Source organism: Lagenorhynchus albirostris, chromosome 4 (assembly GCF_949774975.1).
Source record: "Lagenorhynchus albirostris chromosome 4, mLagAlb1.1, whole genome shotgun sequence".
NCBI classification, from domain to species: domain Eukaryota; kingdom Metazoa; phylum Chordata; class Mammalia; order Artiodactyla; family Delphinidae; genus Lagenorhynchus; species Lagenorhynchus albirostris.
The window spans coordinates 46669367-46690103 of record NC_083098.1 but is presented as its reverse complement, the minus strand read 5'-3'; the positions used below and the strand labels follow the sequence as shown (position 1 = coordinate 46690103).

The 20737-nt window shown below is 37.6% G+C and overlaps 1 protein-coding gene across 1 annotated transcript in view; it reads right to left on the bottom strand.

The window, feature by feature from the left end:
* The window catches only part of CCDC158 (coiled-coil domain containing 158), an 83559-nt gene that overhangs the window by 57315 nt on the left and 5507 nt on the right, over positions 1-20737 (bottom strand). The window contains exons 2-10 of the mRNA XM_060147214.1: positions 19622-19839; positions 14364-14473; positions 13923-14250; positions 13485-13561; positions 11931-12041; positions 11187-11301; positions 4742-4861; positions 1764-1961; positions 607-1089 (exon numbers count right to left, since the gene is read on the bottom strand). Of these exons, the coding sequence (XP_060003197.1) occupies positions 607-1089; positions 1764-1961; positions 4742-4861; positions 11187-11301; positions 11931-12041; positions 13485-13561; positions 13923-14250; positions 14364-14473; positions 19622-19839 (1760 nt within the window). The remainder of the gene's footprint in view (positions 1-606; positions 1090-1763; positions 1962-4741; positions 4862-11186; positions 11302-11930; positions 12042-13484; positions 13562-13922; positions 14251-14363; positions 14474-19621; positions 19840-20737) is intronic.

Genomic DNA, 20737 nt, shown 5'->3' with positions numbered 1-20737 from the left:
GTGCAATACAGAATGTGATCCAGGCTATAACAGGTACAAATGCAGTATGATAAGGTTCAGAAGAGAGAGAACGGAATGGGGGAAGAGAACTAATATTTTCTAAACATCTTCCACAGGCCAGGAACCAAGCTAAGTAAATCCTTGATACATATTTCCTCGTGGAAGCCTCAAATAACCCAATAGGTTTTGGGGGTTTTGTTTTCTTTGTTTGCTTTTTGGTTTACAGACACAGAAGCCAACGTTCAGCAAACAGTCCAGTGTTTTACAGTTATTGAGTGGTGAGAGATGGGGTTCAAATTTAGGTCTGCTTGAAGAGGGACAGAATACTTCTTCAAACTGTGGGATCAGGAAAGGCTTCATGAAGAAGCTGGATTTTCTCTTTTCCGTCAGCAGTTCCGAACCATTTTGGGGCCATTCCTTGTGAAATCTGATAAAAGTATGGAAACTTTCCCACAAAAACATATATGCATACTGACACAAATACATTCAAACAATTTCAGAGTGTCCACAATCATCTTACAAAACCCCTTTCCAGTCAATTAGGTCATACTTACTCATGGGAAAAAAGATATTTCAGAAGCTAAACCAACAAAACACTCTACAGACCTTAACTTCCTGTAGCTCCAGTCTCCTATCATTGATCTCTTTCTCCAGCTGGGCTTTCTCTACTTGCATAGCGCCAGCCGTCCGTCCGTGCTGGCCCACCAGCTGCGTCATCTTTTCAATCTGTTGCCGCAGGATCTCGACCACTTTGTCCTTCTCTGCCATCTGCAGCTTGAGGGCCTCGCATTCTGTCTGCACGTTTCTGAGGTGAGCCCCTTCATTCTTCAGATGCTGCAGCTCCTGCAGCTTCAAGTCCACCCGGGAGCGCAGCCTCATGATCTCCGAGTTGGTGGCCTCGATGGCTCTCTCCTTCTCCTGGAACGAAGCTGTCAGGTCCAACACAGTCCTCTCGGAGCTCTCCAGGCTCAACTTCTTGGCTGTCAGCTCTTCTACGACTTTGCGGAGCATCTCTTTGGTGGATTCAAGCTGAGCAGTCAAGGAGGACACTTTTTCGAGACTTTCATTCTTTCCCTGAATTGCTGCCATCTGATTGTTAAAGAAGAATTTCATGAATTTAGGCAGACAGACAGAGGTCTCGAGATATGACAAGTTAGCTCAACAACGTGAAATCATGAATCTGACAGTGTCTCAAATTGTTCTGCTGTCAGAACCTCATAGAGACCATAGACTGACATGTGTTAATTAGACCAAGGTGGAGAGGCCTTAATTGAATAATAATGCTCCTCCTCTAGAGTGGTTTTCTAGCGTTGGGAGGAGCTTGGCAAGTTTCCTCTGAGGATGTCTTCCACACCAAGTTAAGTTAGCATAACACTGGCAATAGTGGAGAGTGTGGTAGGATTGAAGACAAACTGCCCTTTCTATTTCCCTCCAACCTGCCCCTTAATTCCGGGGGAAAAACAAAAACAAAAACAATCTGTTGGAAACCTTCAACCCTGCTGTTCCTCAGATCTCCCTATGGTTTGATGTTTTTCTGAAATAAGCAATTACTAGGTTACCAATTTCTAGGTGGAAATGAAAAGGAAAATTGGATGGGAGTTTCATTACACAACAATGGACAAAAACGAGATAAAGCTTAACATTTTAAATTTAACAAGTCGTCAAAAATATAGACATAAACAACAGGCTTTTATAAGTTGCTCACAGAATCCACAACCCTACTTTGGGGGAGACCAAGGAGGAGCCGCCCAGCCCTGCCTGACCTGCCGTTCCATCTGGTCCTGACACTCGCTCTTCATGGCCTTGAGGAGGGCCTCCAGGCGCTGCACCTCCATGTTCCTGTTGTCCAGCTCCTGCCGCAGGTGGTCGATGGTGATGCTGTTGCCTGTGTCCCGGTCCCACAGACGCTTATTCTGTTCCTTCTCGAGACTCAGCTCCTTCTCTCGTTTATGCAGATCAGCCTACAAGAAACGAAGATAAGCTTTTTCCCTAGTATTAAATAATTAAAGTAAAATTCTTATTTTCCTTCCTTACATCATTTTTGGAGTTGCTATGTGATTTGAGAAGCCTTTGATTTTGGAATCTGATTCCCTTTTAATGGCTTGATAAAGAACAATATTTCCTAGAAAAATAACATTTTGTTTACTTGTAATTTCTAGCATTACACCTCAATGGACTAGGCCCCAAATAGTATATAATGAAGAGGAAACTACAAATCATCCTGTTACGTTTTGAATTTTCTAACAAAGGCATTATGCTTCACATCAAGTGTACTCCTGTAATAAAGAAAAGCTTGAAGGGACAGCAATAGTAATTTGGTTGACTGCTTCAGAAATAGCAGAATAGTGTCTGGTATTGGGATTGGACGGGCAATTGGGTTGTGGATAGAATACCTCCCTCTTCAGTTACTCAAGAAACACATAGTGAGTGTTGACTGTTGGCAAAAACGCCATAGTCGGAGAAAGAGAAAAAAAAGACACACAGATATTCAGAGAACTTTTCACCCAGAGAGAGATAAATGGACAAATAACTGGAAGTGGCTTTTCACTGAAGAGACAGAGCTAATGAACAGCAGAGAGAAATGATCGAAAAGGAGATCAAATGCTTCAAGACGGCATCTAAGTTGGACCTTGAGAACAGCTTGGAGATGCAGAGATTAGGAAGAAGGGACTAGAAAGACGCACATGGGGTTTGCTTGGAGCACTGGGTGTATGTGGAGAGAAGAGACTGGAAAGGTAAGCTGGGGCCAGATAATAATTGAAAGGCAGGGAGTCTGACTTTATGGGGAGAGTAATTTCTGAGTGGAAGAGAGACACAATCAGAGCTATAGTTTAGAAAGATGAATACAGGCTGGACGGAAGAGGGAAGAAACTAGATTTAGGAACCGAGTGAGGAGATGCTGCCACGCTGCAGGTATGATGAGGGGCTTGGATGAATGGGTAGTGGCAGCAAGAATGAAAAGGAGGGGATGGTTATGAGGACGGTTCAGACATTTAACCTCCAAGATTTTCAAATTAGATATGAGGACACTGGGATACACGCAATAGGAGGGAGAGAAGTGAGGATCATCCCAAGGTTTAGAGCTTCTCTCCCAGTTGCCAGCTCTCCCTTTATCGCACGCTCTTCAAGCCCCCTGTAGGCCTGTCCTCTACCAGCAGAGGGCGCTGTAGCCTGGAATAAGGTTGGGTGGGGAGAAAAGAACCCTATTCTATAGGACCTCTAATAAATATCACACGAAGGGGTACTAACGTCTCCTTTCCTAAACTTCTCAGCCTGTCGTACCCCTAAACAGAGGGCAGAATCTGGTTCACTACTCTCAGAATCCTCTTTTCTTTCCTTCTAAAAAAATTTTTTTTACCTGAACTTGCATTTAAATTTTCTTTATACATAATTTGTATGTGTTTTGGATGTTGTTTGGCTTTGAAATGAACACTCAACATTATTTCAATTTAGCAGAACACAGTACCTAATTGAAAGACTATGGGTGTTTGACACATGAAAGAATGCTCAACATCATTAATCATTAGAGAAATGCAAATCAAAACTACAATGAGATATCATCTCACACCAGTCAGAATGGCCATCATCAAAAAATCTAGAAACAATAAATGCTGGAGAGGGTGTGGAGAAAAGGGAACATTCTTGCACTGCTGGTGGGAATGTGAATTGGTTCAGCCACTATGGAGAACAGTATGGAGGTTCCTTAAAAAACTACAAATAGAACTACCATATGACCCAGCAATCCCACTACTGGGCATATACCCTGAGAAAACCATAATTCAAAAAGAGTCATGTACCAAAATGTTCATTGCAGCTCTATTTACAATAGCCCGGAGATGGAAACAACCTAAGAGCCCATCATCGGATGAATGGATAAAGAAGATGTGGCACATATATACAATGGAATATTACTCAGCCATAAAAAGAAACGAAATTGAGCTATTTGTAATGAGGTGGATAGACCTAGAGTCTGTCATACAGAGTGAAGTAAGTCAGAAAGAAAAAGACAAATACCATATGCTAACACATATATATGGAATTTAAGAAAAAAAATGTCATGAAGAACCTAGGGGTAAAGCAGGAATAAAGACACAGACCTCCTAGAGAACGGACTTGAGGTTATGGGGAGGGGGAACGGTGAGCTGTGACAGGGCGAGAGAGAGTCATGGGCATATACACACTAACAAACGTAGTAAGGTAGATAGCTAGTGGGAAGCAGCCGCATGGCACAGGGATATTGGCTTGGTGCTTTGTGACAGCCTGGAGGGGTGGGATAGGGAGGGTGGGAGGGAGGGAGACGCAAGAGGGAAGACATATGGGAACATATGTATATGTATAACTGATTCACTTTGTTATAAAGCAGAAACTAACAAACCATTGTAAAGCAATTATACCCCAATAAAGATGTTAAAAAAAAAAAAGCAAATAGAACTTCTGGAATGAAAAAAATACAATTGTTTAAAAATACTCAATAAAGTGTCATAAAAAAAAAAAAAAAGAAAGACTATGGGTGTTTGAAGATCGGCTTCACCTAACTTTTAAGCCCTAACAGTTCTGCTTAAAGTATAGAATACTATATTTTATTTGTAAAACTTGAGTAGTGTCTAGGATATTGTGCTGTGTATAAATGTACAACTATGTTGTAAAATTTGTAATTTTACAAATGAAACTAGTTTTGTGAACTATTGTGGTAAAAATTTCCCAGAATTAATCTCATTCATATTTCAAATCATCAACTTGCCAAGAGCTTTTGAAGTTTATCGTCCAGATTTCCAGATTCCTCACTGAACTGATCACGTTCCGTCCGTGCTTCCATTAGTTCTGAGTTCGCAAGAACTAACTGCTTCTCCAGCTCTTCTATCTAAGAGGAAAGCACAAATCGGTCTGGCTACGTCAATGAGTAATATAAAATAAATAGAGTCTTTGGAAAACAAATGGTATTATGTTGGGGCAATGGTATTATTTGGGGGGCAAAAATAAAGTTTATTGTGATGTATTTTGCAAAGTTTTCTAAACTTAAGATCTATGTAGAATTTAGCCAGACAAACTGACCAAAATGAAATACTTGGTGCTGTTAGGTTAAGCCATGGTCTGTAATGCATCACTCTCATTTTCACACGATTCAAGATTTATCTTCTGTGAATATGTGTTCTATAATTTGGTATTTAAGGAAGCTTGATGTAGCATAAATAACATTCTGCAGAGCCCACATAAATTAACTATATTATACTTAGAGCGATTTTGTTTCAGAATATCAGTGTCAGTAATAAAAGGCATTGAATATAAAAGAATAAATGGTAACAAGTTTATAGTTACTGTCATTATTATATAATCACCCTATTTTGCAAGAATAAGTGAAGTTATATTACAATCCTCAATTCCTATGACTATAAAATGGGATAAGAATACCAATTTTAAAGGATTGTTATAGGTGTATTTTTCTCTTACAGACGGGCAGCTGTTTCATCTGTGTGACTGCATTTCTATGACATATGCCAGAAGGGCCATAGCTGCTAACAGCATCCCTACAGCTCTTAACCTGGAGGTGCAGTGCAGGCTAAAAGGTTAAGGTCTCAGACAATGTAGATTCTGGGTTTAGATTCCGGCACAGCTGTACAAACTCATAACTTAGACACAGACATTAAAATAATGAAAAACTACTGATACTTAGTGATATGTAGTAATCCCTGATCTTTAATGTGATACCTACAATAATATTTCGTCATCCACTTTTCAGTAATAACAAATCTTTCATGTCTGCATAAATGTTACACATCCCTTCTTACTGCTAAGGCATCTATTGAACAGGCTTCCAAATCTACTGTCAAGGATAAAACTTATTGATTGGTTTGGACGCAACTGTGATTAAACCTTCTTAAAGAACATATGAGCAAGAGTAACTTTTTCTTAATGACTATTTTAAACTGGACTAAGTTCATTTAAGATCTTCATTTATTAATTCAGCACACACTTATTAAGCACATTATATATAAACACATATATGCAACTATCTCTTTGATAAATATTAAGTATGAATACTTAGAAGTTATCTGTGTGTGTGTGTGTGTATATATATATATATATATATCTTTATCTACATACATACATACATGACTTAAGAAAATACTAATACAGGACTATCAAACAGGTTCAAATTCAACAGAGTAGTATTACAGCCTATAGGGACTGGAATATAAATTTTAATATATACATTGGATATATTTTAAAACTGACTCTGTATTTGACTGCATGTTATCTATAAAAAAAGTATTTCACAGGAATTAGATAAAATAAAACATTAGGTGACCGACTGAAATGTGCTCAGAGATTCTCATAATCCTATAAAGAAGTACTTTCACTCTTGTGCTCCTTTGGGGGCATACACAGAAAAAAGCCCTACAACAATTCACCCTCTGTGGCACAAGTAGCTTCCCAAGATAAATGAATGAATAATGTCAGTTGATATAACCTCTTCAGCTCTTTTATTGTTGGGAAAGACTAACTCAGCACACTTAGTAAAGACAGTAGGAATAGTTAGGAAAAAACCCATAAACTTTCACTTTGGGTAGACAAATGTGATCAGACAGGAAATGTGATCTTACTAAGAGTCAAACACCTTGGGTTCTGAACCAGCTTCTGTCACATAAGCTCTCTGAGCCTATAATTTGAGTCTAAATTATACATTTTTCACCAATAATTTGAAAAGAGTATTCTAGATGATCTTTTAAATTCCTTTCAATTCTGCTACTAATACTTTTTAACACAAGAAGAACAGTATTAATGAAGCTGAAATTCCATCTTTTCCACCTGTCTTTGGAAACAAAATATGGTCAAAGGAACCATATTCTGAGCTATAAATTTAACAAGAACACTTTCCACTTGAAAAGTTACTCATATGACTAAAACAAACATCTTCTACTCCTAGTCTGGTGTTTCTGTCTTTGAGCAAAGTATTTGTATATGCGCGTTAAAAGCTTCAATTAAGACTTGCTATTTTATGTCTGTTTTCACTTTTTAAGAAATCCTGGGTAACCATTTGATGTTAAAATCTGTGAGGCCAAAATTTTAAAAAGAAAAGAAAAAGAGTCAACTCGTAACTTTCTAAGTATCAGAAGTTCCTCCAGACCCCTGCAGGAACCCTTGTTTTGTAGTTGTCAGTACTGACTCAACTGCTATAGCTCTGCTTTTACCTTTCACTTTTTAGAGTAAAAATATTTATATTAATTAATCATTCAAAAAGATAAATGGAGAGTGAAAGGGAAAACCATTGAAGTAGCAGCTGAGCTGATACAAACCGCTGTTAAAAACACTATAAAGAAAAGCCTTTTAAAATGTCCAGAATAAATACTGACATCTGAGATATAGTAAAGGTTTTTTCTTTTTCTTTTTAAATAGCAGCACTGGTTTTCCCTTTCACCATCTATGAATCTACTTTTTGTTTTGGATCACAGGACAAATCGGTACTGGGACCTCATTCTAATCTTACAGTGATTTTAGGTATCACCAATCATGCCAAATTGTATCTTTTGTTTTCTGTGCTCAAAAAGACACAGTTATGGGGTAATAAGGGATGCTGCAGGTGAGCGTGGAGGTGCATTGGCAGACCTATGCAAAGAGGTTTGCACAGAATCTTCCCGCACAGTAGATAGCTCCAGCCAGTGCTACTAAATCTTTACTTTTTGAGTATGAAATTCAGCCCCAAATGCTTTCAAAGTAGGAAAAATAAACTTAGAATCAAGATCATGAGATATTTTTGTTGTCAAAAAGCGAAAGTTAAGAGTAAAGCCAAATCTACAGAGCCAATAGTGACAGCTTCTACTGGTCCAATTTCGTAAAGGGGAATTCTGGAGGTTCTCCTAAAATGGAAAGAGAAGAATAGAAAAAACATTACAGTAAAACACTTTTGTATGTCTGAAGGCTACGTCTAAAATGTTCTTTGAAACACAATTTCTATTTTCATCAATATGATCTGAAGAGAAACACTGCCCTCCTAAACAAGTTTTCTCTAAACTTATGCATTTTAGTTGGGAAAGTTTTGTTCAGACCTGTCATCAGTTTTTTAAAAATAATAAATACTTTTTTTCTGAAGGAATCTGACCTCAGGAGAAAATAGTAATACTGCCTGCCTCTCATAAAATATGTTGATGTATAATATCAACATACCCTTATAAGTCTCTTTTCTCACAAACCTCACTTTTAATCATAGCTTTTAAGTATTTTTTCCTTATTGTTATTTGGACAGGATATACGAAAATGTGCACTGAAGCAGTGGAAAATAAAATATATTTTAAAGTTTTAATAGGCTTTAGCAATGTAAAGTCAAGGTACATGAAAAATAAAAGAAATTAACAAAAGAATCTGTCTTTAAAAATTCTATATTCGATTTATTACAACAAAAACATTTCATAATAGAATTTTTCATGAACCCAAACTGAAATACTTTTGCTAACTTGCTTGATCTTCTTTGCTCAGTTATGCCATGCATTATTATTATTATTTTTGTGTGTGTGTGGTACGCTGGCCTCTCACTGTTGTGGCCTCTCCCGTTGCGGAGCACAGGCTCCGGACGCGCAGGCTCAGCGGCCATGGCTCACGGGCCCAGCCGCTCCGCGGCATGTGGGATCCTCCCGGACCGGGGCACGAACCCGTGTCCCCTGCATCGGCAGGCGGACTCTCAACCACTGCGCCACCAGGGAAGCCCTGCCATGTATTATTAATGCCTTTCAGGTCGGAGTATATTCAAATCTATATTTACATGGCAGGGTAATCATCTCTCAGTGTTCCTTCACTGAAGGGAGTTACTGTTAAGAGATCCTTGTTAGCCATCATCTAGGTGCCAACTCAGTTAGGTTCAATATGCTTCATTGTAAGTCTCAACGATCTGGATTAGAATTAATTAAACTAATATGCCCCCCTTATTTCCAATAATGTTGACTGTCTAAGACTGTCGAAATTCTTGGTGATCCATTGTTTACATTAGAGCAAAGTAAGACAATGATTTTAGTATTATGTTTGTATCTATATGACCTCAAAACGCTCATATAAAAGGTTTGCAGTCATTCATCTGGATGCTTATGCTTCTAGAATGCTAAAGAGATAGACGTTTATAAAACCAAAAACTATTTTTGTATTGTTTAGATGTCAGTATTTGTTAAAATTTCCTACCATGCCCAAATTATGAGTTGATCAGCATGATGCTATATATCAGACCATGTGCAGATTAGCAATGGGTGATCGCTTATGAAGGGGTCATCTTTCCGAGCAACATTACAAATGGAAAGCTGTATCAATTTCAAATTATGTAAGACAAACAGGTGAGTTGAGTTTTATTTAGTACTTCGTGGTTTTTCAAAGAGTTTAATTTGTCAATAAACAATGAATAGTCTTTTCAAAATGGTTTGAGTATGATGAATATCGGTTATTGTACTGTACTATAGTAGAGCAGCTCTCCTATTTCCTTTCTCACTGTTGGATCGTCAGTGCTCAGCTCGGCCAAGGTGCCTACCTCCACTCAACCTGAGTAGTAAAGCATCTTTCTACCCCACGCTGTATTGAAATCATTACCATCCTATAGGGTGAGATCAAGGCCTTTTGTGTAGGCTTGATCTGCCCAGAATGGGTTCGATCGATATTCCTGCTATCAATCTTCAGGGGAAAAGTTCACCCTGAGGAAAGAAGCTAGAACACAAAAAGCAGGCCTCAGAGAAGCAGTAGAGAGCAAATATTTCTCTCTGGGCTTTTGTTTCTTGGGTTTAGCCTTTAAGAAGTCTAAGGTTCCTCAAGGCTGCTTCCAGGTGGCTGTTGTTGAAATGACCTTGATACAAGAATCTAGGCCAAGAGCTAAGGAAGAGGTCTTGGAGAGCAGTGTTATTCACACTGCAACCCAGCAGTGAAAAACGAAGTCAACTTAGTGAGCATCAAATCAGTATCTGAAGAAAACAGAAAAGAGCCAGCGTCTTAAGTAATAGGGGTAAGTATTGTTTTGTGAAGTGTGCTTCAGCTGTATGTGTGTACTAGATTATATGGTAAACTATATTTCTTGCTGTGGGTAGTGATCAAAAACGTTTGAAAGTCCCTGTAGAGCATCCAAATCTCATAACTGAGATTATATAGTTTCATGTTACTCTTTATTGTTTAGACTTTTATAGTAAATTCATGTCTAAATTTTCCATTCTTCTTTCAGCCGTGCCACAACGAATTAAAGTTGAGGTCTTTAAGTTGAGAACCGAGGAGAAACAGCCCCCTCCTGTGGCCAGCAAATGGGTGACAGTGGTAATTACAGGAGGGGTTGCTCAAAGGCAGGAAAATATCTGGAAGAGTTAGTGCTGCAATATTCAATTGCTTCTTCCCATAAGGAGCTTTTTTCTTGTACTGTTACCCTGTAGAACTGGATTATTTTATAAAGAAAATCTGGCAGCTTCCTTATACTCTATTTCTTCCCAATCAACTAAGGAGTAGGAAATTAACTACAAGTGGTTAGAACTGTAGGTTCTCTTGTAGGCAGGATGATTATACGTAGAATTTATCTTCCAGACTAGGACATTTTGGAGATGAAAGGTGGCATTCACAAAACAGGACACTACTTTATGTCCTTGAAATTAACAAAAACCTAAGCTCCAGAAAAATGGTTGATAATGATAACGAATAGCTTGTCTTTAGCTATAGACAGGGAGAGAACAGAATATTGTAGTAAATATTAATATCTAGTTTTAATAGGAACTGTGTGATGAGAAATGAAGATTTAGCTTCCTAATTATTTTTTATTCGGCCTAATCTTGAAGGGAACTCAGTTTGCTAGCCGCACAATGATTAATAAGGAGGAGCTGAAGTAAGAGAGGAGGTTAGGCCCCAAAACGTTCAGTGGTCGGGGAGACCAGCTGGTACCAAAGTACCTGCTAAAGCTAAGCCTTGTAAAAGTAACTAAAATGGCCTTATTATTCACTTTTTAGAAACTTACTTGAAGGATGCAAAAAACTTTTCTAAGAATCAATTAATTTGAGCAAACAACTTAAAAACTGTTTTTCTATAGTAATTTAACATGTAGCTATTTAGCACCCATCTTATAAACTGCTTTTAATTTTAAATGATTGCTTTGATTCCTTATTTTCAAATAAACCATTAAAAACTATATAACTGATTCTGTGTATAATAGTCGCTGGAAGCAGAGCAGCAAAATCTAAACTCACTTTGTCTTCATATATCCTTTTGGCTTCCCTTAATTCAGAACGTAGCTGAGAAACAGTAGATTCCAGGTCACTGAGTTGACGCATATACATTGAATTTTGGTTTCTTGCTTGTTCTCTAAAAAGGGTTTAAAAGGGGAATAACAGCAAATAGCAGACTAAGAATAAGTGTGATACCTAAGGGTTCTCTAGCTTTTAGATACTTCCACTAATTATTTAATATGGCATTATTAGGCCAATAGTCTTTTATTTTCCAAAACTGCTTATTAAAAGATTAAGTTCAAAAATGTTAACTGTTAAAGGTAGGTGATGTATACATAGGAGTTCATTATACAATTTTCACTATACCTTTGTGTACGACTGAAAATGTCCATATAAAAAGTTTCAACACAGGAGCTCAAACTATAAAGTTATTTATATGTATATATATATAATTTATGTATATTTATACATACACACACACATATATAGTGTGTGTTTGTCTTATCCTATCAGTTGAAATGTAGACAATATCTAAAACATCCCGTCCCAAGAGGCCCAAATACTTGCCCTAATACTTCTGATATGGTTATAAAGTATTATCTACATGTTAAGTAATCTTTTCTGTTTCTTTGAATGTTAGAAAAGTTTTACTTTCCTGTAGAATCAATTATTAAGTAATTTTTTAAAAGATCTTAGAACAAAAAATTGATAAAAATAAAAAGAAGATAAATGACTATCAATTTCAAACCACCAGGACACACATACTGAATGATTTCCAGTTGACTTTGGATACTACTGGCTTGGCTCCGAGCACTGCTAGCTTTCTCAGTAAGTCCTGCTTTTTCAATTTCATATTCACTGATTAACTGCTCAATCCTATAAAAAGAATGTGGTGATTGTTATTTGATACAGATGTTGCCTGACAATGAATTATTCTAAATATTAATGATTGTCAACACTCTCAAATTTAGTATTTTGTTTTAGCTTTGAATATGTTATTCTTTTTGTAACAAGTATGTAAATTAGATCCAGAATCCTTTATCCAAGTCCTTTGGGGGCAGTTAGGTTTTAGGATTCAGATTTTTTTTTTTAAATTTTACAGTGGTGATAAATAACAGTACTAAATATCATGTGACACCCCCAGAGAGATCTAGGGAAGTGTCCTAGAAGCCAGACATTACTAACACAACAGTAGGTTTTTAAATATTCACGGTAACTCATAAAGACTATAAAAAGCTTTACATTAGCTCAGGCTTTCCCAACAAATGAGTGACAAAGACTCTAACCTTGACCAAGCTTTAGTCAGACTCCTCTCGGCAGTCTGTGCCTCCACCCCACTTAGTAAGAAGCCCAGGCTTAGTATGAAGCTCGCTAAGTCAGTTTAGCAAGAAGCCTCTCACCTCGACGTCTCCTCCTAGCAATTTTCTATCCACTGAACCCCTCACCCTGCTTCTTGGCTATGAATCTCCGTTTGCCCTTGTATTGGGAGTTGAGCCTCATCACTCTCTAACGCAAACTCCTGTTGCAACAGTCTTCAATAAGGTCTTCCCTACTTTTTAAACACGTGTCAGAATAATTTTTTCTTTAACGTGAGTTTACCACGAATCTATGAAAAAAGGATTCTGTGCTTTAGAGCTTTATAGATTTTGGAATTGCTGATGAGAGATTATAGACTTGTGGTATAGTTTCACTACGATCTTCTATACCAGTGTTCCCCAACCTTTTTGGCACCAGGGACTGGTTTCATGGAAGATAATTTTTCCATGGACTGGGGCTGCGGGGGAGGAATGGTTTGGGGATGATTCAGGTGCATTACATTTATTATGCACTTTATTTCTATTATTACTACACTGTAATATATAATGAAATAATTATACAACTCACCATAATACAGAATCAGTGGGATCCCTGAGCTTGTTTTCCAATTGATTTATTATGGTCCCTGTGCAGTCAAACCTCTCTGCTAATGATAATCTGTATTTGCAGCCGCTCCCCAGCACTAGCATCACCGCCTCGGCTCCACCTCAGATCATCAGGCATTAGATTCTCACAAGGAGCATGCAACCTAGATCTCTCACATGCGTGGTTCACAGTAGGGTTTGCGCTCCTATGAGAATCTAATGCCACGGCAGATCTGACAGGAGGCGGGGCCCAGGCAGTAACGCGAGCCATGGGGAGCAGCTGTAAATACAGATGAAGCTTCACTCGCTCACAACCACTCACCTCCTGCTGTGCAGCCCAGTTCCTAACAGGCCACAGACCACTATCAGTCCGTGGCCCAGGGGTTGGAGACCCCTGTTCTATACCTCAGGAACCTACCTATTTTGATGTTGTTGAAGTAGTAGCTCTATTTTGTTCTGTGATTCAGATTTCAGTGTTTCAAGCTGATCCTCTACCTGGTTATAATAAAGAGATACTGATTTAGGAATTGGTAAATCTAAAGCTTGGAAAATTTAGAGATTTTCCAACAAAAGGAATGCCTTAGAAAGATGCAAACAGAAGCAATGCTAAAATCAGATACATTCTATCGCTGTATTTTATTAGACCTTTTACATTGGCTACACTCTCACGTAACTACACAGATAAGTCAAGTTAGTTCCCATTATTAACAAAGATCATTGTGGAAGTAACTTCTGCTATTTTAGAGAACAAAAATGAGAACTTGGCTTACTTTGAAGAGTTTCAAAAATTGTATGCCTAATACTATTGTCTTAATGAATTTTAATACAATATGGATGTAGTGTTCTCACCACTTACTGGAAATATCCTCCCTTTAAGATAAGAAATCTCTGTGTCTAATTCTCTTAGGATTTTACTAATAGCTGAGCCCATGCTGCGGAAGTGGATGGTAGACATGCTGTCATGGTCATATATTTTCTTGCCTGAGGCTTCTTCAAAGTCAACTAGGACTGATCGAATTTCTTGAAGCACTCGCTCATGACCAAGCATCGTCTTTCTTAGCTGCTCTATCTGTGTGTTGCTGTCTTTCAGCATATCATCCTTAAGGCATTTGGCAGCCTCAAGTTCATGAATGGTATTTTGAAGCTGATTTCTTAAATCCTCCTGGGACTGACTCTCTCTTCGTCTAGGAAATAAATGAAAGAGAAGAAATAATACTGATAAAACTCAGATTCACACAAGTGATTTTACACTACAAAGAGTAAAACTTTAAGATAATATCAGGTAACGAATCCCAACCTGATGTCAGCCATGGCATCTCTCTCCATCTGCATCTCTTTAAGTTTTGTTTGCAAACCAATGACTGACTGTCTTAAGTAAAATGTTTGTTTCTCATGCAATTCATTGCTCTGAAAAAAAAAAAGAAGTCCTGCAAATTAGTTTTCATTAGAGGAACGTATTTCCTTATAGCTAATAATTTCCAAAAATCTATATATCAATGATTTATTTTTATGTGTACTTCCTTCCCCCTTCACCATTGTTCGGGGCCTAATTAATCATTTCTCACCTAGGTTTTTTGAATACCTTAGTCTCACTGTCTCAACCTTGCCCTCTTTCAATCCATTCACGTTACAACCAAAACACCGTTCCTAGAACAAATCTGACTCTGGTTCAAGACAGAGATAGAAATAAACTCTATTCCCGAGGACATGAGAATTGGTGGAAATTGTGTATATAGAAAAGTCAACCTCTGCCTCCAACTGACTTAAAAAACTTGGCAGCAGACAACTACCATTCAAAAATCAAGGTGTTCTACTACAAAGAAATTCACAAAGATCTCAAAATCAGGCACTAAGCGATCTCCCAGCACAATGGTTGATGCCCCACCTAATTATCCCAAAGTAAAGCCATCAAGTTCTGCCCTCAGGGAGACTGCCATCAGTTTTTTTACTGTTCATTCTTGAGTATGAACAAAAAGCCAAAAACCACTGAACACTTGAAGGAAGATTACAAAATAAAAAAGAGACCAAGATTAAACAAATGAGGAAATACTCAGGAAAAAAGATCCAAAGAAACAAAAAGAGATAATGCAACAGTGGAAGAACACTTCCAAAAACTTGTATTGCAGAGAAGTTTGAGAGACATTTTTGCTGTAAAGTAAGAACAGGACACTGTGTCAGAGAAGTGATCAGAGGAGAAGAGAGAGTTCTTGGAAATTAAAAATATGGTTGCAAACTAAAAAGTTGCAATAGAAATGATGGAAGTCAAGAAATGCACCCCAAAAGTAAAAAAGTAGACAAAAATTTTGAAAGGAAAGGTAAGAGATTTAGAGGTTCAACCTAGGAGCTAATATCTGACTAACAGGAGCTTCAGAAAGAGAGAATTGAGAAAACAGAAAAAAACTATCAAAGAAAAAAGAAATCAAAAAAACCTGAATTCCTCAAAGCTGAAGGGCACAAATCTGCAGGCCAAAAGGGTCCACTGAGTCCCTTTTGGTACTAGCACAGGGAAGGAAAAAACAAAAATCCACACTTAAGAACATCATAGTGGAATTTCAGAGATAAAGATCCTAAAGTTTCCAAAGGTGGACCCCAATTAAGTAAAAACATATCATCTACAAAGGAACAAGAATCAGATAGACATCTTCTCAGTCTGTGCAAGGGCACACAATATTTTCAAAGGACTGAGAGAAAATAACTTTCAGCTTTATCCAGCTTAAGTCATTATCAGAATGAAAAAATTCATATAATGTATGTCCCATATACTTCTTAAAAGTTTCTAAAGATGTGTTTTGACTAAATGAAGAAATAAATCAAGAAAGAGGAAAAGAGAAAACAGTGAATCCTGGAAATCATGAATTCAACCAGGAAAGCAGTGATAGGAATCCCAAGAAAATATCTATACAGCAGACCTAAGAAGAAACTCATCGAGACTAGACAGAAGAACTCCTAAAGGGTCCTGGGTTAAAGGAGGTTTGATAGAAAACCTATATAATAATTTTTTAATGAGGATATGATAAAGGTAAATATCAACAGTATAAGGAAAAAGCAAGGCAATTATGAACCACAGGAAAAACAAACATTACACAGGAAAGGAAATATAATAGGTTACTACCTAATTCTGCAGTTGACAATGTTTATATAGTCAATATAAGGTAAGATCCTTTACCTTCTTTTCTAATAGTCCAGGTGAACGGCTAGAGTAGTCTGAACTTTGGATGGTAACAGTGGAAATGAAAACATTTCCATATTTGAGAAATATATGTGGTACACTGGATGGACTTGGTAGTAAAGTGGATGTCAGGGAAAATGAAGAGTTATCAGGAATGAATCAGGTTTTTGCCCTGTGCAACAATATAAATGTGGCACCATATACAGCTAGAAGAAAGGTTTGGGGGAAAGATCAGGTATGCAACTGGAAATGTTGAGTTTATGGAGCCTGAGAAACATTTCAAGTAGAAATGTCCAGTAGGAACACAGGTACACTAACTGGTGTGGAGACCAGTTAAGAGGTCTGACCAGAAATATAAACTGAACATTCACTTACATATAAATGGCAACAGAAGCTATGGGAATCACTATTACTGTCTATGGAGGGTTTTGCTGGAATAAGAAACTGAAAAAGAATGAGCTGGAGGAAAATCAGGAGAGTGTGTTTCCATGAGACCTAAGAGAAAAGAGCACTTCAAGAGGAAGAGAATTGTCATGTGTGTCAAATGTTGTTGGAAAGTCAAGTAAGACAAGGAATGTAAAGGATTGATTAGATTTAGCATCACCGCTTACCCCTACTGCAGCATACATGTCCTGTTACTATCATTTTCTATTTTAAATATCTCAGCTATAAGACTGTAAATGTGTACATAAAAAGGACCACAACTTTTCCATTTTTATATATCCAGTACCTAGCATAGTATCTGTTACATAGGAGGTTTGTGACAAATATTGTAAGTACCCAAATAGCCCTGTTATTTATTTACTGATTTAACTAATTTATTGGGAGCCAGTCAAGTGTCACATACTCCGCCAGAGGATAGACTTGGAAAATTAACTGACATTGCTTCTTTTCCTCATTGGTACCTCTGTGTTTCATCTATCTATCTATCATCAATCCATCTCTTTAGTGCACTTATCATAAAGTATTGTCATTATTTGTTTATATGCCAGGCCCCCTTCAAGACTATGAACTCCTTATGAGTCCTATCTTATTCATCTTTGCATCCCCTCTACATAATACAACGGTATCTCATTTTCAGCACTTAATAAATTTATGGTTATTTTTTTAAGTGCTCACACATTCTGATGAAGTAGAACAATCCGTTAATGAATATAATAAAACGTACTAAATACTACAATAGACGTGTGTATGAAGAGCAACAAGTGTACAGAGGAGAACACACCTACTTGTGTCTAGAGGAAAGGCTTCAGAGAAGGAAATGCTTGAGCTGAGTCTTGATGGATAATAAGAATTTAACAGGTAGACAGGCAGAGAAGAGGAAATGACTTGGGCAAAGGCATGAAGGTCTAGAACAGAATGGCACATCCAGGGTAGAGTGATATCGCTAAAATGGAGGGTACATATAGGGAACAGGTAGCCGAAGAGGCTAAAATGTACAGCGAAAAAAATTCAATCACAAAGGCCTTTGTATAAGTTTGACTTCTAGGCTATAGACTATCAGGATCCAACATGCAGCTGTAAAGCTGACTAAAGCCAGCTTCATTCTACACAAGGTCCACTTGAAATTTTTATCGAATAACTTCTATACACTACTTAGCTATCGTGTATACACATGCATCTAAAAACCGACCCCCTACCAACTGCTTTGTAAAGAAAAACCAGGTATCATGAAAGCAGGACAGCAGGCCTGAACCGATTACTAATTATAATTATAGATGAATGTCATTAATTGTAACATTTTGAGCTATTCAAGTTTCACTAAGATTACACCAAGAGCACAGCAAAAGAAACAATTAACAAAATGAAAACGACAACCTATGGATTGGGAAAAAATGGTATTTGCACATCCTATATCTGATAAGGGGTTAACATCCAAAATATATAAAGAACTCATATAACTCAATAGCAAAAATCCAAATAATCTAATTAAAAACGGGCAAAGGATCCAAATAGACATTTTTCCAAAGAAATACGAATGACCAACAGGCACATGAAAAGATGCTCAATACCACTAATCACTAGGAAAATGCAAATCAAAACCACAATGAGATATCACCTCACACCTGTTGGAATGGCTAACATCAAAAACGCAAGAGATAACAAATGCTGGCGAGAAGGGAACCTTCGTGTACTACTGATGGGATTATAAAAAACTGGTGCAGCCACTACGGAAAACAGTATGGAGGATCCTCAAAAAGTCAAGAAGAGAACTAACATATGATCCAGCAATTCCACTTCTGGAAATTTATCCAAAGGAAATGAAAACACTATGTCGAAGCGATACCTGCACCCCATGTTCATAGCAGCATGCTTTATAATAGCCAAGACATGGAAACAACCTAAGTGTCTCCTGACAGACGAATGGATAAAGAAGTTGAGGTATGTATATATACACACACACACACAATGGAATATTATTCAGCCACAAAAAGGAGGAAATCCTGCCATTTACGACAACATGGATGGACACCGAGGGCATTATGCTAAGTGAAATACATCAGACAGAGAAACACAAGTATCATATGATCTCACTTACATGTGGAATCTAAAAAACAAAAAACCAAAAAAACTTACACAGAAAGAGATCAGATTTGTGGTTACCAAACAGGGATGTGGGGAGAGGGGGAATTGGATGAAGGTGATCAAAAGGTACAACATAAGTACCGGGGATGTAACGTACAACATGATGACTACAATTAACACTGTTGTATGGTATATATGAAAGTTGTTAAGAGAGTAATCCTAAGAGTTCTTATGACTAGGAAAAAAATTTTTTTCTTTTTTTTTTTTATCTATATGAGATGATAAATGTTAAGTACATTTATTGTGGTCATCATTTCATGATATATATAAGTCAATTCATTATGTTGTACACCTTAAACTTATGCAGTGCTGTATGTTGATTATAGCTCAATAAAACTGGAAAAAAATTACACCATTAAGACAAGGCATTATGACTTATTATTAACAAAAGACAAATGGGTGTGTAGACTTTTCATCAGTCCAATTTTTAATAGTGAAATAGAAGGCATAGGCCAAATTAACAAGTTTAACCAATGAATCCATTATTTTTTTTTTTTAAATTTTGTTTATTTATTTTTGGTGATTTTGTGCTGGGTCTTAGCTGCGGCCGGTGAGCTCCTTAGCTGTGGCATGCAAACTCTTAGTTGTGCTATGCATTTGGGATCTAGTTCCCTGACCAGGGATCGAACCCATGTCCCCTACATTGGGGGGTGAATTCTTAACTACTGCACCACCAGGGAAGTCCCATGAATCCATTATTAAGTTTTTTTTCCAGAAAGCTTGGGTTCTATTCCAAAGCTCTGTGCCTCACTGTCTCCCCAAAATGGTATCAGATACTGGAGGAAAAGAATGTAACTCACTTCATTTAGTCTTCTCTGCAAATCTTTGACTTGATGTGAATATTCTTCCAAAACACGTTCAATGTGTTCCTTTCCAGGGTAAGGAATGACTTTTCTGTGAGAATCAAGTTCCACTTCATATTTAGGGAAAAAAGGGATTTGCGTCAAAGTCCCAGTTGAAGATGTGTTTTCAATTATTGTTCCACGAATAGATGACATAAAAAATGAACCTGAAGAACCTAAATATTAAATAATTAATTAACCAATTAATTAACTTAATAATAAAATAATTTTGTGGCACACATTATCCCAGGTAGATTCCCTTATTGAACCCTGAAGGAGCTCAAGGTCTCATGGGGAAAACAGAAAAGTGAGAGTGTCTCTGAGAGAGAAGAGCACAAGGTAAAAAGGAGGAACAGGTTAGGGAGGAGGGGGTAGTTTTACTTGACAGTGATCAAGTGATACTTGAATTAGTCTTGAAGCATCTATGAGTAAGAAGTAAGTAGTCTGGAAGACAGGAGAAGAGGAAGAGCATTCCAGGCAGTGGGAACACCATCATTATGGGAACACCATCATTATTGGGAACACCATCCCAGGCAGTGGGAACACCATCATTATTGGCGAGGGGTCTTGAAGCAGCGTGGCATACTGTGGGTGAAAGGAAGTAGTGGCCAGATATGAGAATGAAAATGTAGGACATATCACGAAGGGCCTTGTGGTCATGCCAAGGAATTTGGATTTCATTGTGAAAGCTCAAGGGAATCATTAAAGGACTTGAAGATAGGGGTAATATAACCTACACTTGTGTTCTGAAAAGGCTCTCTGGCTTCAGTGTAGAGAATGCATTGGATGGGGATAAAAATGAAGGTAGAAGCTCAAAGTAGAAGAAGGCTTCCAACAGTTCAGGCAAGGCATGGCAAGGGTCTGCCCTAAAGCAGAGACAGCAGAGATAGAAACAAGGGCATGAATTTAAGAAATATATGTGGTAAGTAAGAGAGAGGGAGACATCAAAGATTTCTCTTTAGTTTCCGCCTTCAGCAACGTCCAAGTAACGATGTTGATTTGCAAATACTGTACGTGGACTTGAAGTCTGGGAGAGTGTTTTACTTTAGAGATAAGCTTCTGGGAATCAACAGC